The sequence below is a fragment of the Erpetoichthys calabaricus genome, chromosome 1 (assembly GCF_900747795.2).
Source record: "Erpetoichthys calabaricus chromosome 1, fErpCal1.3, whole genome shotgun sequence".
In the NCBI taxonomy this organism is placed as follows: Eukaryota; Metazoa; Chordata; class Cladistia; order Polypteriformes; family Polypteridae; genus Erpetoichthys; species Erpetoichthys calabaricus.
In genome coordinates this window covers 260458375-260475362 of record NC_041394.2, presented here as the reverse complement: position 1 = coordinate 260475362, position 16988 = coordinate 260458375, and the positions used below count along the sequence as shown (strand labels likewise).

The 16988-nt window shown below is 37.6% G+C and overlaps 2 protein-coding genes across 2 annotated transcripts in view; both read right to left on the bottom strand.

The window, feature by feature from the left end:
* The window catches only part of cav2 (caveolin 2), a 516729-nt gene that overhangs the window by 274896 nt on the left and 224845 nt on the right, over positions 1-16988 (bottom strand). The gene's annotated exons all lie outside the window — the stretch shown is intronic.
* met (MET proto-oncogene, receptor tyrosine kinase) overlaps positions 1-16988 on the bottom strand; it is a 206386-nt gene that overhangs the window by 82272 nt on the left and 107126 nt on the right. Inside the window, exons 4-10 of the mRNA XM_028814530.2 lie at positions 14598-14732; positions 10258-10431; positions 7460-7620; positions 6999-7101; positions 6729-6865; positions 2306-2470; positions 2033-2132 (exon numbers count right to left, since the gene is read on the bottom strand). Of these exons, the coding sequence (XP_028670363.2) occupies positions 2033-2132; positions 2306-2470; positions 6729-6865; positions 6999-7101; positions 7460-7620; positions 10258-10431; positions 14598-14732 (975 nt within the window). The remainder of the gene's footprint in view (positions 1-2032; positions 2133-2305; positions 2471-6728; positions 6866-6998; positions 7102-7459; positions 7621-10257; positions 10432-14597; positions 14733-16988) is intronic.

The window sequence follows — 16988 nt, the reverse complement described above, 5'->3', positions numbered from 1 at the left end:
TGAATTGGAGACCATATAGGGGCGCTTAACTTGTAGTCTGTGTGTGCATCACAATGCCCCAGTGCAGTGAACACTGCTGCAAAAATTGGCACTGTCCTACGGATGAGACATAAAATCGATGGTCCTGACTCTCAGTGGTCATTAAAGATCCCTGCGCATCTCTCGTAAAGAGCACAGTGTATCCCAATGTCTAGGCTAAATTGTTCTCCATGGCCTAGTCATTCTGGCCCCCTAATTGTACCCTGTTTCTAATTGGCTAACTATCTCTCAACCGTTATCTAGCTAATGTTTAATGTGTGGCAAGCATACTGGCGCTATCTTCGTATCATCCAGGTGGGTGCTGCTCATTGGTGGTGGTTGAAGTCCCCCCCACCCCCACTCTCTATGTAAAGCTCTTTGAATAATGAGAAAAGCACTACATAAATTACATAAAGAATTATTATAATTATTATTAACACTTCTCTGAAGTCACACGCTGCAACTTCTAATTATTGCGGGATAACAACATCCAATGAATGGCAGCACCCGTAAAAAAAAACAATAGACAAAATGTTGTAAGAGAAAACAGTAATGCCAAAAATAATCTTAAAATTTAATCAAAGCCTTACAATCAATATAAAAGTGACAAATAACCACAAAAATAAGGGTAGACTAAATAAAATACTCAACACCCTACTGCCCCATGTTGTACTCAGTGGAATGAAATCCAGGGTTACAAGACAGAAACAAACCCTGAATGGTTATTAGTGCTCTCTCATTTTAATGCCCTTAAAACCTAAAGTCAAATTACTTTTTTTCAACTGACTTAATTCATTGTCTTTGGTGTATGAGAGAAAATGTATGTGAACATGTGGAGAACACGCAAAACCCCAGAGATGCATTCTTGCTGTGAATAAAAACAGGAAGAAACATTGTGAAGATCTAGAATTATGTGCCTCAAAATGATTTTTTTCCAATATTTTGACTGAATGCCAAATAAAGTGTAAGATTACATGGGCCTCTATTAAATTGACTACAACTTAGACACTAACACGGGTCTTACAGTGTGTTTCAGTCTGAATGATCATTAACATGATGTGTGATGTGCTTCTATGGCAATAAGTATATTAGGTGTCTTTTGTCCAGCAAGCAATTTTTTGCTTATATATGGTTTTAGTGAGACTGACAGCTATTATCTATGCCAGCTTAATGTCTTCTACCAGGCTCTAGAATCTTTCCACGCCGCAGACTGGGTTTCCTCGCTCGTCACTTAATTACAGTAATTTAATCTGAGCAACTCAATAAATCTGACTGAAGGGGTACATCACATGCCTGTTGCGAGTCCTCTGCAGCTCACACGCCAGTTTAACAGGACGCTAGCCAGCTCCATCACACAGATAAGTACAATCCAATGAGCTGCAGCAGCACAATATGTAGACAGACATCGAGGCTTCCAGCCTGTCTCTGTGGTGTTCCTAATGTAGGGTGAGTGCTTCTTTTAGAAAGTCAAGATAATCTTGAGAGCTGAGAATTTGACCTTGCTTTTCCAATAATGCATTTCATTTGTGGAACGAACCAGTTTTCAGGAAGATAAGGCTTACTTTTAAGTGCAGTGAATAAGACCCTATAAAAACCAATAGAATCTGAATGTGAGATTTCCAGCAAACAAACATCAAAAAACATAGACAGAATTTGGGAAAAAATAAAATGTATCCGATTGCATCCACAAACCCATGAAACATACCAAACAGATCCTGTCCTCCATAAATATTTAGGAGATTATACATTGACATATGCCCTTAATAAGCATGATGTGTGGAGATAGACACAGCCTTATGTCTCAAAGAGTGACAAACAGTACCAAACACTGCCTTCTTATTTTTCTAAAAATTAATTCAAGTTGCTATGCTCAATATTTTGCCTATGATTATTACCTAAAGTGATGACTGTTGCATTTCCTTTGATTGTGCCCACTGACTATTTTCGTTCAGCCTGTAGTAAGAACACAAAGTATTTCTCATGAGAAAAAAACAAAAAAACTGGACACACTAACCTCTTGAAATTCCATGCCACTGACAGGCACAGTGACGACCATCTGTGGTAAATGCACCGAGTTCAGATTAAATCCATGTGCTGCCACGGTGATCCCGCCACTAAGGAAACAATAATGAAGATGAAACAGCTGCAGTAATAAACTGTTAAATAAATAATTGTGCAGACTGTTAAGACTCAGTCAAGAACTTTAATATCCAAATCATGGAACCACAGCAAGATTCCTTCAATGGCCTGGATTAATTACTCAGAAGCTTAATGGACTGTATCTCACCTAATAAAAGACCGGGATGGCTGAAGAACTGTAAAAATTGGGTCTTCATTGTATGTAAATGGAACAGCAGCTTCAAGAACAGTGAAGTCAATTTTCACTCTCACAGGATAAGCAGAAGGAACTTCTTGAGCTGGAGTGACACACTTCAATATTGTGCTTGAGATACTGAAGAAGAAGATGAACATTGGACATTGTAACATAAAGGCTGAGCACCATTCCTGACACAAAAAAGTTTTCATATTTACCATTTCAAGAGTGCACATATTGAGAAATGAGACAACAGAAGTTCAGCTTGCTGTCTTTATTCTTTAGCAACCTTATTTACCTGGCTTTATATCAATTCAATTAAAAAAAATTCAATTCAACTCAAGTTATATCACTCTGCCTTGGCTGTGAAAATCAGCCCACCAAACAGATGTTACGAACTATAGTTCCTGGTAATCCATTTAAATTTAACAGTTTAACCAGGGTTGAGTATAGCGACATGCATTATCTATTAACGTTCACATGTCTTCTATACAGAAAGACCGATAAAAAGACAAACAGTGACCTAGTGAGTGAGAAATAGTACAGAATGTCTACTGCATTCTAGAGTCCAATTCTACCCTATCTATAGGCTTGGATTGATATTCTGTAACTTACATTGATTTCTTCTAAACTACCCTGAGGTAAGTTACTGTTACAGTCCACTTATTCCCGACAATGAATGGCAATCTCCCCGCAACCTTTTAAATGAGAGGAATACATTCCACGGACAGATGGGTGGACTTACTTCAATAATATTCTCGTATACATTCATCCATCCATCCATCCATTATCCAACCCGCTATATCCGAACACAGGGTCACGGGGGTCTGCTGGAGCCAATCCCAGCCAGCACAGGGCTTAAGACAAGAAACGAACCCTGGGCAGGGCACCAGCCCACCGCAGTCATATAAATCGAATATAGGAACCAAAAATTGTAATCCATTACCATAAACTGAAATTATAAGTCTATCAGGAAAAAGCACTGAGATACCTGTATAAATAAGTGAATACATTTTTTCTAAGAAAATCTTCAAGATTTCCTTCTACAAACCTCATATTAATCAAGTCCATACCCATTTTATCCTTTTACCAAGAAGCCGTCCACACCACCGTGGAGCAGGCTGGCCATAATGAGCCAAGAGGTCATTCCCAGCATTTTTCAAAATATAGATGTATCTGCCAGATGGTGCGTTACACATGGGACTAATCCATGAAAATTACAGTTTCCCAAAAAGTCAGTTGCCTTTCAAACCACATGCCTCCTTCTATTTATGGTGGACTATATCGGTATTCTCAATTTTCTTTCCTAACCATGCAGATTAACCTTGGCTTCGGTATTTGATTTTCAATTAACTTTTTTTTTTCCTTGATTCACACCATTGTACATACTTATTCTGTGTTTGTGTATACATTTGCGTATACAAGTATATTGCACCACATGCAATAAATGAGGTATTTTGAGTATAGTGACTGTCCTGCGGTGGGTTGGCACCCTGCCCAGGATTGGTTCCTGCCTTGTGCCCTGTGTTGGCTGGGATTGCCTCCAGCAGACCCCCGTGACCCTGTGTTCGGATTCAGCGGGTTGGAAAATGGATGGATGGATGGAGTATAGTGACATGCATTATCTATTAACATTCACATGTCTTCTATACAGAAAGACCAATAAAAACACAAACAGTGACCTAGTAAGTGAGAAATAGTACAGAATGTCTACTGCATTCTAGAGTCCAATTCTACCCCATCTATAGGCTTTACTGAACACTGTTGTTGATTGGTGAAATCCGCCAAAATGGTTTTCACAGCGAATATGCTGTGTTCACCAGTGACCTGTGAACTTCTGAATATTTTCCTGGAAATTTGCTATGAGGCCAGCTTTTGAAGGCCAGCATGACAACATAGAGCTGTAGCAGTCATGCACAGAAGTTTCATGCATGCTTACTGTAACATTGCGGCTGATGTTGCTGTTGCTGGGTCTCAAGCACATGAGTTGAATAAACAAACAAACAAACAAATAAATAAATAAATAAAATGAATGCCTTTTCAAGCTTGACAGTGCTGCACATATTCTCTTGTCTCTAACTGCACTCACTTAACCTACAGGAAACCCCGCTCTTCCACTCATGGTTGTTTCAACCCTTCATATTCCATCCCATATGCATTACAAAAACTGTAAAAACTTGCAGTATTGACCATAATGATAATATTACAAATACTGCCACTGGATATATAATACTGACCCCTGTGCCAGTGCAGCACTGTATGGCTAATTATCTATGCAAATTAGCCATGTGATCAGCTATCCCAAAAGAAGCCTTAGAGGAGCTCTCCCCATCCCCTCCTTTCCCCCTCATCAGAAAACAAAGGAAATGTTATGAATGCTGCCTCTCAGTTAAGATCACATTTGGTCACTATAATCATTTCAGCATAGTTGGCAGACTACTCCCCAGCCTTCACATACACCATCTAAAAACCATTATACCATCATAACCCACTCAAAACTCTTTCACTTTCTCCTTCCTTATTCACTTCAATGCATTTTGTGGAGTTCATGAACATTTCCATGATTTCCACGAGCTCACAATGAAACAAATTTAGCGAGGTTTGCTCATCCCTACTGAACACTGACATTGGGAAGGTACTTATGATACTTTTCTCTCTATTGTGATGGAAAAGAACCCTGAAATGGAGAGATTAAAGACATGAGTCAGAAATAAAGTCTAATTAATAGGCAAGGGTCAAAGTACAAACTAGAGCTAAAGTTAACGAAAGAAGCAGGTTTCCTAATACTGACATGTTTTACATGGCCTTGCCTACTCTAACCAAGTCACCTGTTTTGAATTCTTCCGCCATCACATATAGGTGAAGTGTGATGACCTGGCGCATTATGTGATTTCTGTATCACGCAACCAACAACAGGCATAGTAATGAAAACCAACACAGCCACAGTCGTGCAAAGACAGTCACATCATGTAAGCTGTTGTGAATTGGCTTGTTTCTTTAATTTTTCTTCATTTTATTTGTTAACATTTCCACTTTTTCAAAGGCATTTAAGAGTGCCTCTGCTCCCAGGATTATTATTAAGTAGTTATTTTACTTGTTAAGATGCCATTTTGTGACTGCATTGTTATGACTCTAGTCGGGTTGATATGGGTCATGACCCCAATGCCAGTTGAGAACAGATGACTGCCATTTTCTATGCAAGCTTGCAGGTATTTCTCGAAGACAAAATTGAGTTTACTTACCCTCTTTATTCCCTTCTTGTTAATGACATTTTGCTAGTACTTTCCTTGATTTTTGTATAGTGTTCTTATTTTTCTGATTTTTTTTGGTTACAACCCTAGCATGTTTGTTTACTACATCTTATTTCCTAGTCAACTGTCCAAAAGAGGCCCGTTTTCTATCTGAGACAGCATAGTTAGCAACAAAACATAAAGCAAAATCACCAGAATAATAATAAAATTAATAAACCAGTTGAAATAAGCTAAAATTCCAAAAGTGAAACAAGCTCAACCAGGGGAGTTAAAAACTGAGATTTAGCCCAAAACCAGAACATTTCAAGGTCAAATCCAACCATAACCCTTTTCTCTGAAATGACTCTTTTCTATTTCTGAGGTGTGTCAGACTTAATTTCCTTTGGCAGGTATGGGTTGCTTGGTAGAAATAATGGTCACACTCATTTTCGACTAATAGCATGACAACAATTGGACATAACCTATGTGTCTGATCATAAAATGTCATAGAACTACAAGCAGGTGGTGAAAGGCAGATAATGTCCTTTTACATTCCCTTGACATGCTTCAATAGAAATGCTTCTGTTACTGTACTTAACACTAGCCAGCTGGATTACCCATCTTTGACGAATAGCCCGTAGTTACACTTCTAAGCTGTCTCACACAACATAAACCTTGACAGTTAATCATAGCATGCTTATAGTAAGACTTTGTTTAGCAAGAAGAAAAATGGCTTTATTGTGCGATCAACGTTTCACCTATCGATCCAAGTATTTGTAGTGGGGGTATGGAGTTTGTCTTGGCAGTATTGGGTTTTAAGACAGGAACTAACCCTAAACAGGGCACTGGTGCATCCCAAGTCTCCCTAATATACATCCACAATCAGTCATAAGGAGTCAGTTTAAACTTGCCAATTACCCTATCTTGCATGTTTTTTGGATATACTGTAGTGGAAATCCTGAATGTGTGGAGAAAAACACATGGAGAACATGAAAACACAAAGCAGACTGAGTGGTACGGAGATATAAGGCAGTAGGCTAATTATTGTATCACAAATATATTATTATTATTTTATTTAAAGAATAATAAAGAGTTACCATACGGTTATTAGTTGATAGCTTCCATTATGGGAGCTACCTAGAAGGCAAGGGTTGAGGTCAACTCACCTTTCTAAATGGCACTGAGCATTTCCAATTGTAATTTCTCGTGAGCTTCCAATATCCAGGTTTTCTCCAGTAATTGTCAACAGGGTCCCTCCAGATTTCAAACCATATTTTGGAAAAATATCTTTTATTTTTGGATTCTTTAAAAAGCAAAATAACATTAAATTAATCATTGAATTGGAAAAATTAACACATTTTATTAGCTGTTCCAATATGGCAGATACATTAAGTCAAAATATAATTAAAGCAGCTACTGAAGTGTGTCGATCTTACCAAATAAGAGAATCCTTCTTTTTTTGTGTAGTGTTTGCCACTGTATACAGTTGTCACAGCACTGAGATGGGTTTTATTTATAGAGCCAAGAGTGCACAAGAGCCTATAAAAAATTTAAAAATGTACTTTTGAAAATGTCAACTTCTTAAAATAAACAGGTCTTTGTACCATGCTAACCATTATGAATGTCAAAAGGGTGTCATTTTGTTTGACTTCTCACTAAAGTAAACCACAAATACTCCATCATCTAAGCAAAAATGTATCAAATCACCTTTCCTGTTTTTAAAACAGCCAGAAACATTACAAAGCAAATAAGCTTAATTAACAATTAAGGGTTGAAGCTCAAAAGCTCAAAAGTAATATTTTCTTCTCAACTGCATAAATAAAATAGTGCAATCTTGAGGATTAAAAAAATAAGTGGAAAGGATTATGAAGGTCACATAGCTGCAATTACCCCTTACCTGTTGCTGCTGCTGCCTCTTGAATCCAACTTACATGAAACACCACCTATGTCAACAGCAACTTGTCGTGAGTCAAACATTCTTGTTTTATTAAATCCAAAATCCCATCCACATATGGTCAACTTGGTGCCACCCCCAAGTGGGGCGATAGAAGGGGATATCTAAAAATAATAAAGCAGTTAAATTAAGAGCATTATAACTAAAAAGAGGCTGGACTGAGGTTGATGAAGGCATTAGATGATGTAAACAACCAGGTCAACACCCCAAAGCTGGAGTTCCTCACCATGTTCTCTAATGATCATTGGTACTGATAGAGTATCAGTGATAATTATTGGAGCAGAAAAATTAGATTCCTAAAAATGCATGTTATGTTAAAATGAAGCACAAAATTAGCCTGATAATAAGTACATATGTGGAAGTAAGTAAAGTCTCATTTAGAGTTTGATTCAACCTGATGTCAGTGGGATGGACCTGAGCAGACTACAACTCTGTAATGTTCTACCTCTGGCCAAGATTTCTTTCTAAGATGTGCAATTATCGGACTTCTAAGCTTCTTTTAGACAGTGGTCCTGAGGTCAATCAATGCTTTGCAATGTTTTGAGAATCACAACTGTCACATGACTAATCATACATTTGGGCTAATTTACCAGGCAACTGCACTAAAGAAAGAAGAGATCAAGTGGATGAGTTCATTTATTAGTAGCCAGTGTCTGAATTGGTATATTGCTGTCTGTGCCTTCCTAGCCTTTGTGACAGCCACAATCCCAGGTCCCTATTTTAATCTAACAACATTGCTATGCAACGGCCACAAATGGGAGGAGTCTGAGACAAAGGGAAGTAAAAGGAAGGACCATAGATGGAGTCCCAGTTTATTCCTAGTAGTCCTGAACAATGCATATTCCATCTGAGAAAGACTTTTATATGAAATGCTATTCTCTCATTAGTTACCTGATCAACAAGTCTGACCTTATATGTAAACATGCATATTAGATGTTAATATATTTAAGTGATTGAGTTTGGAACTGCTAACAAGAATCTGAAACTAATAAACCAAGAACATCAATCGTGCACATGTTCTTGACAAGAATCTCATTTGTTGTCAGGAAACTAACATTTTTAAGCTTCTAACCACAAATTCTTTAGCAAACGTGTGAGTGTTTAAAGTTCAGATAGGGAACATGCTTGGTGTAAAGTAAAATGGTTACTCAAATTTTACAAATTCAATTCCACAGGCAAATGTCCTGGTAAACAAGTGTCACAATAGTACAAATAACAACAAAGTACGTGCAAAGTTTTGAAAAACAAATAAAAATAATTTCAGGAAATCAACATATGGAAACATTTAAAAAGGGTCCCAGACAATTGTTAATTTTGAGAAGTTCTGGGCAATGCTTTCAAGCTCAAGTGTATTCCAACTTATTTTTTTCGCACAGTACTTTGAGGTGGATTGTTTCAGAGTTTTGAAATATACAGAATTCATTTTAACAGTCCTGTCCACAAGTTGTGAGATGCACCTTCTTAACATCTTGACCTCAGAAATTTTTGCACTTGCTGTTTTAATATGATAATGTCTGCAGTGTTTGTTTTTTACTTTCTCATATACGAAGTACAAGGAAAGTATTGGAATCCTCCAAAAATTCCATTTCGAGATTTTGATGAATCTCGACCTTTCAGACCTCCCTGAGTCTGAAAATACCATCCATCCATCCATTATCCAACCCGCTATATCCGAACTACAGGGTCACGGGGGTCTGCTGGAGCCAATCCCAGCCAACACAGGGCGCAAGGCAGGAAACAAACCCCGGGCAGGGCGCCAGCCCATCGCAGGGCACGCACACACACACACACACTAGGGACAATTTAGAATCGCCAATACACCTAACCTGCATGTCTTTGGACTGTGGGAGGAAACCGGAGTACCCGGAGGAAACCCACACAGACACGGGGAGAACATGCAAACTCCACGCAGGGAGGACCTGAGAAGCGAACCCGGGTCTCCTAACTGCGAGGCAGCAGTGCTACCCACTGCGCCACCGTGCTGCCCTCTGAAAATACCATTTTTGGAATTATGTCTGTGTGTCTGTCTGTATGTGTGTGTGTATGAAAACACAGTAACTTGAGTACGCTTTCACTTAGGTCAACCAAATTTTACTTACAAGTATTAAGTACAAAATGTAGATTTCTATCAATGTTTGGGCTGTTTCCATTAACAGAAAGTGGTACTTTACCTTTTTATTGATGCAGCTGCAGAGTCAGATTTATTCAACTTTACTTTTATAATAATTGTTCAATATATTATTAATGTGATTTGATTTGTTGTTAATGGTTCTTTAATGTACATAATATAAAAATATAATTGCTTGCGGTTTACTCCTTAAATATCCATCCCCATATCTGAGTATAAGAGAAAGTATAGGGGAGACCACTCCTGATTTTTTTAATTAGTTATTCATTTGAAGTTGAGGAATGATTAATACTGTTATCCTTAAGTTATAAGTCTGTTTACATATTTTATTGCTATATTAAACAATGCAACTGATGTTTCTATGACAGTAATCTAATAATTTGCAATTATAGGTTTCTGCTGCCTATGCTAGTATCACTGGTTGCACAGCCATAACTAAACCTGGCCAGGCTGCCAGTTCATTGCAGGACATACTCACACACATTCACACTGACTTCTATTGGAGTATAATTAGCATAAAAATTCCTGTAACACAAACAATATTAATATTTTAGGATTAGTGTTAATGCTATTACTATGCTGTCCTCAATGTAATATTCTAAGAGGTGCTAACCTGATAAATGGTAGGGGAGCAGGAGTCATGTGTCCATTTGCCACCTTCACAGTCCTTTTCTCTTGAGCAATGATTAGAGCACCACCCACACTGCATGAACAAAGGTGCTAAGAGGCAGGAGGAACAGGACTTGTACTGGAAACAGCCAGGCCCAGCCAATGGCACCTTAGTCACCTAGTGAATGAGACAAACAAGACAATAACAGATGAAAAGAGAATGATTTTGCATTAATTGTTTTATTACAAAATAGACCAGAAAGCAAAGGGAATTAAAAATATGTTTTAAATGTGATCTAAAAAACTTCACTGTCTTTTCTGATAATTCAGTGAGAATCAATACATGTTCAGGTGATGTGGACATTTTTGGTGATCCCAATTGTGACATGACCCTTTTCTACTAAGTTACATTCCCGTGAATCCCCAGCTGGCACTATGGGAGAAGTGCAAGGTCGATCTTATTTTAAAAGTTGCAGAAATAGAAAATGTTTTTTCTTGAAAATTAAAAGCAAACCAAACAATTGATCTCGTATCACATCACTTCAAATATGCACATTTTCTAGTCAACAACACCTACAAAGAAGTATACTGAACTACAGGGCATGCAAAGGCATCAACATGAATTCAAAAACAACTTTAATTGGGAGAATTTCAGATGGAGAAATGAAACTGAGCATATTTCATTTGACTGTAGAAGAAAATGTTTCAGAAACCAGCCAACCACCTCCCAAAGCACCCCCAACTAATATAAAACTGGGATTCAAGTGTATTAGAGTAGCACCACTCCATGTCTCACTCTGGGCACTTGGTTGGGGGGGGGGGGGGGGGGGGGGGGGCAGTTTTATACACAATTTACATAACATTTCTATTATTATTAAAGTTATTAAGCAGTTCGCATACATTTGCAATCTGAGATTTTTCTTCTTTTTTTGCATATAACAAAGACATATGCTTTACATTTGCCAATCCAACAGATTGCACATCACAAACATTAACACTGTTATCGTTTTTTTCGTGTCTGCCGTTTCTATAGGAGGGTGACAATGAGTTAAATTCCAATGGATGTTTTTCAAATGTTGACAAGCAATAAGCAAAAGGAATCACTGAAAACCACAGACAACAAAAACAGCAAAAAAAAAAAAAAACAGTACGAGGAAAGTTTGAAGAAAGAATATTTTTTACAATGTTTCTGTTTGGGGATCGTTGTGCAAACGTGCACATCTGAGCTGCGACCACAGATCTAACTGCTCTGTGGATGATTCGTTCAAGCATTTCAAGGTCACTTCGTTGTAATGAAAGCATCTGTTGAATGTACTTCGTAGTAACGTGATTTCTATAGACTCATGTCATATGGGGAAACTGTCGGGACCATAAAAATACTTTGTTGTAATAGTCTCTCATCTCGGTCTCTCTCCTCTCTCTGTGCCGCAAAGCCGGCAAGCGTTCTGAAAAGTCTGAGTGAGTCGCCGTTGCCGGCAGTTCTCTCGCGGCCCAGCTGTCAGATGGCTGCGGACCGGTAGTGGGCCGCGGACCGGGGGTTGGGGACCCCTGGCCTAAAGGAATACTCCTCCCAAAAATGACAGTTTTTAATATGTTACTTACCCAATGTGTTTTGTAGTGATGACTGAGGAATTTTTTTTACTTCATGTTTTCATAGAGAACAAAGATAAAAATGTTATGATATGATACAAGCCAATAGTGACCAATACTGTACAACAGCAAACCATATGAAAAACGTCCATTGGAAGAAGCAATCTTGTGTCACACAGTCCACATGTCAGTTATTCAGTCGTTTGATAAAAATGTGCAAAACGTATGCATTTTTTGCTAAAATATTGTTAAATAAATTCTTTCAAAAACATTGGCGCTCATTATAAACAGTAAGCGCAATTCACATGGGACGGAATTTTTGAATTGAACAGAGAATTCTTCATCAATGAATGAGGGGGACGGGCGGAACTTTTACTGAAATTGTGTACCCTGTAGAGGATTACAATTATCTTTCAATGATGTAATAGATTATAAATATCATTATACACCTGTACCAGAAGTTTAGGAAACAGAGTTCATCTAAAAAAACTGTCAACCAGCATCATTCTGCACAATTTGGTATATCACTGCAATGCCTAAAACATAAACAGATATGAAACAAAGTATTCCTTCAAAAACTAAGTGTCAGACAGGCTTTATGAATTAGTTCCATGTGTCAAATATTATATCATTAAGATCAGTATATCATCATTTTTATTGACCCATAAATTGAATAGCTCACTTGGAATGCTGCTTTCCATCTTCTTATTGAACTTAAAAGTATAATAAATTTACAGCAAAAATGTTTAATTTGTACAAAATCTGTTACAATACTTATTAAAACTTGCAATAAATTAAAAAAAGGCATTTTACTTGTTAAAACTTCACATTTATATTAGGTTTCAAAAGGAAATATTATACATTGTAACAAAAGAGGGCATGATACAAAATATAATGAAACAGAAGCAGAATAAATGTAAAACAAAACTGCTTCCCTACTGGGCCTACCTATACATGTCTTAATCTCCTGTACACCAGGAGGGCTTGTTTTCCCACTTGCCAATATCCAAAGCAATCCCTTACTCACATTCTGTCCGCCTGATCACTCAGCTTCTTCGTCCTCTCCTTCTTCTGTTAAAGGGGCATCAGGTTAAACTTCACCTTGTGGCCCCTGGTGTTTCCTAATCCTCGAGTATACCTAAATGTTGCATCTCTCTGGCAGGTCCTGGGTTGCCATCTAATAGCAGAGAATTGTGATGATGGGACTCTAGCCAGTCCTCAGCTTTAACACATCACCATGTTCACAATCAGTCATATGGTGGTCGAACTTAAATCAGATGACCAATAATTCGTAACAACTGCTTGTTCACCTGCCTTGTGGTGTTATCAGATAAATAATATGTTCCTTTGCAGTTTGCAACCTCCTATGCAATAACATCTCTTACTGTTGGCCATGCTGGGCTACTTAGCACTGTTATGATTCCTAGTATCTTTGTTGTTTATGGCTTAATAAAATGTTTTCTGAGAACATGCATTTGTTTCAATAGGGTTCTGACATTGTACATTTTAGTTTCACTTTCATATTGTGCTTCCTTTTTTTTCAAGACTTATATTTTATTATACGTTTACTATGCCATATTGTTTTTTAACTGACACTGACATTTCCAGCTTCTTTTGTTATGATACCTTACTCACTGCTAGAGTCATTTGTCCCACAAGTCACATCTGTGATGGTATTTAAGCCATTGCCATGAACCATTGTCTGAATTTCTGTCAATAAAACAACAACTTTTTGCAGATATTTTTTCTTTTAAAACTTTGATATTTAGGCCTTTCTGCTAAGATTCTCAGATTGATCATGTATTGGGCTCTGTCATTTTCTGGTTTTGACCCTCACTACTTTTTTAGTTTCTTTATCTTCTGCTTATTTTTTGGTTTGCCAGTTCTTCTGTCTTTGGCAGAACAAGTACATTTAGATGATGTTCAGCTTGGTTTTCAGCTGGTGGGCCCTGCCTTCCCAAAATGTCATATCCTTTTTTCAATGAGGTACTTCTCTCAGTTCAAGAGGTCTATGGAATATTTCTTACCCCTGGTAATCTCCTGCCAGCCATGCAACAACATACACTTATGCTTACTTTAGGCCAGGGGTCCTCAGTCACGGTCCTGGAGGGCCACAGTGGCTGCAGGTTTTTGCTCCAACCCAATTGCTTGAAGCACTTATTGCTCAAGTAACACTTCTGCTTCACTTTAGTTGTCTCACTTGGAAGGAAATTGAAGAGGAAAAAGTGAAGGACTGAGAATTACTCATCCATTTTAGCCTTCAGATCATTTGGATGATATCCTTAGAAAGGAGAAGAAAATCTAGGATATGAGAATTACCTGACATAGCAGAGTTAAAGCACTAACAAGCCATGAAGTTAAATTATTGACAAGAATTGCTTTCTAATTGAGCAACTGGGTTAGAACAAAAACTTGCAGCCACTGCGGCCCTCCAGGACTGTGATTGAGGACCCCTGCTTTAGGCTGTCACAAAGAAACAAGCAAATTATGTATAATGCTCTTTTTCCACAGTAATATACTTATCCCAAAATGGAAAATATACTGTTTCTTTTTTATATATCTGATTTTGTACTCTAAAAGCACAAAAAATAAGTCAGTTCTAACATATATATTTGTTTCATAAAGATGAAGTGACTTGTAATTGATTTTTAGGGACTCTGCACAATATGACGACCATTGTTAATATGTCTATGCTTTTTTGTACAAATCACAATTATTATAAAGTAACGTGAATATTTTGGGGGAATTACTCACCTTGTTCCCTGTGATGAATAGTGCAAAGCCATTCTGTGAAGAGGCAGATTCTAGAGCAACTTCAGGTGAAACCGGCCATGTGTCCAGTTGAAAATTAACATGTGGAGGCCTTTGTCTGGAGCGTGAAATCACAACCTATGCAGAAAAAAAGGAAATAAACTCAAGTTTGAAAGAAAAAGCCACATTTTTTCCAACATATCCTAGAAAACTAAACCACTAAGATTACAAGCCATTACATTAATTGAAAAGTCGGTTAAAGGCAATTACTTTTGACAAAATGTAAACCGATATTTCCTAAAGTTCTGCAACCTAAACCCTAGGCATTCTAATCCAATACATCTTCTTTGTTTTTGACATGCTATAATATGGCACGATCAACTACTTTTATTCCCCCTGAATATGATCCAGATTTCTTATTCAAACAGCTGGAGGAATAGTTTGTTTCAGAGTTGAGAACAAAGGTTAAAATACAACTATGGCCATCAGTTTCTGGTCAGGAAACAGACATTGCTGCAGAGTATATGAAATGCCAGGAATGGCAGTCCAAAACTACAATTTTTAAAATGGGGTCATTAATCAGATCCTCGCAATGCAAAAAAGAGAAATACAATGTGATATATGTGTGTGTGTGTGCGTGTGTGTGTGACAAACACACACAGACACGTTTTTCAGTTAGTTACTCAATAAGTACTTTACACTATCAGCAGATATAGATAAACACTGACTGCAGAGGAAAAGGAGGTTTTCAGTGTTAACTGGCTACATATTTTTAACCTTAAACCCATCACATTTTTGTACAGATGGGAGACTGTATTCATTGATTAATTAGGGCATTTTTGTTGATACAGCCATTTATCTACTCTATATATATAAAATCCTAAGCCTAAAAGTGCAACGATTTTATGTCACGTTTTTATGTCACATTTTTTGTCACACTTTAAATTGGGCTTATTTTAAAACCTACATATATATGTTATATACTTTGAAACATCAACATCGGCCACAACTTTGAGATGGTATCTAAGGCTATGTTCTGTTACCTTGAAAAGTTGTTCATTATTCACCCCAAAATTTTAATCTCTGACCCCAGCCCATTGCCACAATCTTGACTTGATCACTGCTATTACATATATATAATATAGATGTATGTAAATGTATGCCTCGTTTCTGTGTTGTCATATATACTGTACATATTGCTGGTTCAAGTCCCAGCCCTGGCCAGGTGCAGTATGTGTAGAAAGTTGCCCATTGTCCCCATATCAGTGAGAACTTCTTCCAAATGTGCCATTTTTTTGGTCACCCTTTTTGTTACCCAAAAGACATGCATCTTAGATTAACTTATAGCTGTAAATTGACTCCCTGTATATGAAAAACAATGTGGTCTCTGATGGCCCCCAGTGTTATCTTCTGCCTTGTGCATGATGCAGCTGAGGCTGACACCATAACTCTACATTTCGATAAAACTGAGACTTTCAGGTATTGCATACTTGACTGTTTTTTCTATAGAAAATGAAGCAGAAAAAGCAGTATCCAAACAAAGTAGATATGAATGAAATACTGAATGAACAAGTAAAATAGCACTGCTTGACAGCTGATGTGATGAGGATGCAGAGAGATTTAGGAACAGTAATAACTCAAAGATGCTTTGTTATGTGTGTGGCCTTTTTGTCTATTAAATATCCCTAAATAACCTAACAAAGGAAGTGTTTGCAAAAGGGACATCATCCTTTGATGACTGACCGGAACGAATTTGGCACTACAAAGCATTGTCCTGTTTATAGGTGTGTGAGGCCTAAATGAGGTTCTGGAGAGCATATATTAAAATTTGAAAGTCGTGTTGGCATCCTAAATTAGCTGAACAACAGACTTTGCAATTGCAGCGGCCTCCAAATGTTTAAAACCATCAAACCTGCACTGACAAATTTATTTACGTGCTATTACGTCAAGCTTTTATTCTTCTCCGTCTGTAGCTGTTGCCTGGCTACAATTGTAATAAAAAAAAAAAATGACAAAAGGAAGAAAAAAAAAAAAAAAAAAAAAAAAGGCATCCTGACTTGAAATGTGCCCTGCGTCACCAGAAGCAGATTGGGGCTTGTGGTCTGGTAATTTGGGTTATAAAAACGTATTGAATTGAGCACTCTTCTACCCCCACTTTTGATGTCCCAATCCTCCTTAACATCACACAAACTCTTCAGCACCATCAAACGGGCATACTGTTCTCTTGTACATGTGTTTAATGCATTAAATATATTTATAGAGTTACAGCACAACGTATGCACATTATTCATTTACATGCAGACCCACAGAAAAATAAAAGCACCACTGGATTTCTGTATTTAGTCTCTTATGCCCTCAGGAGCCTCTTTAAGAGCTCCCACTCTCAGATCACAG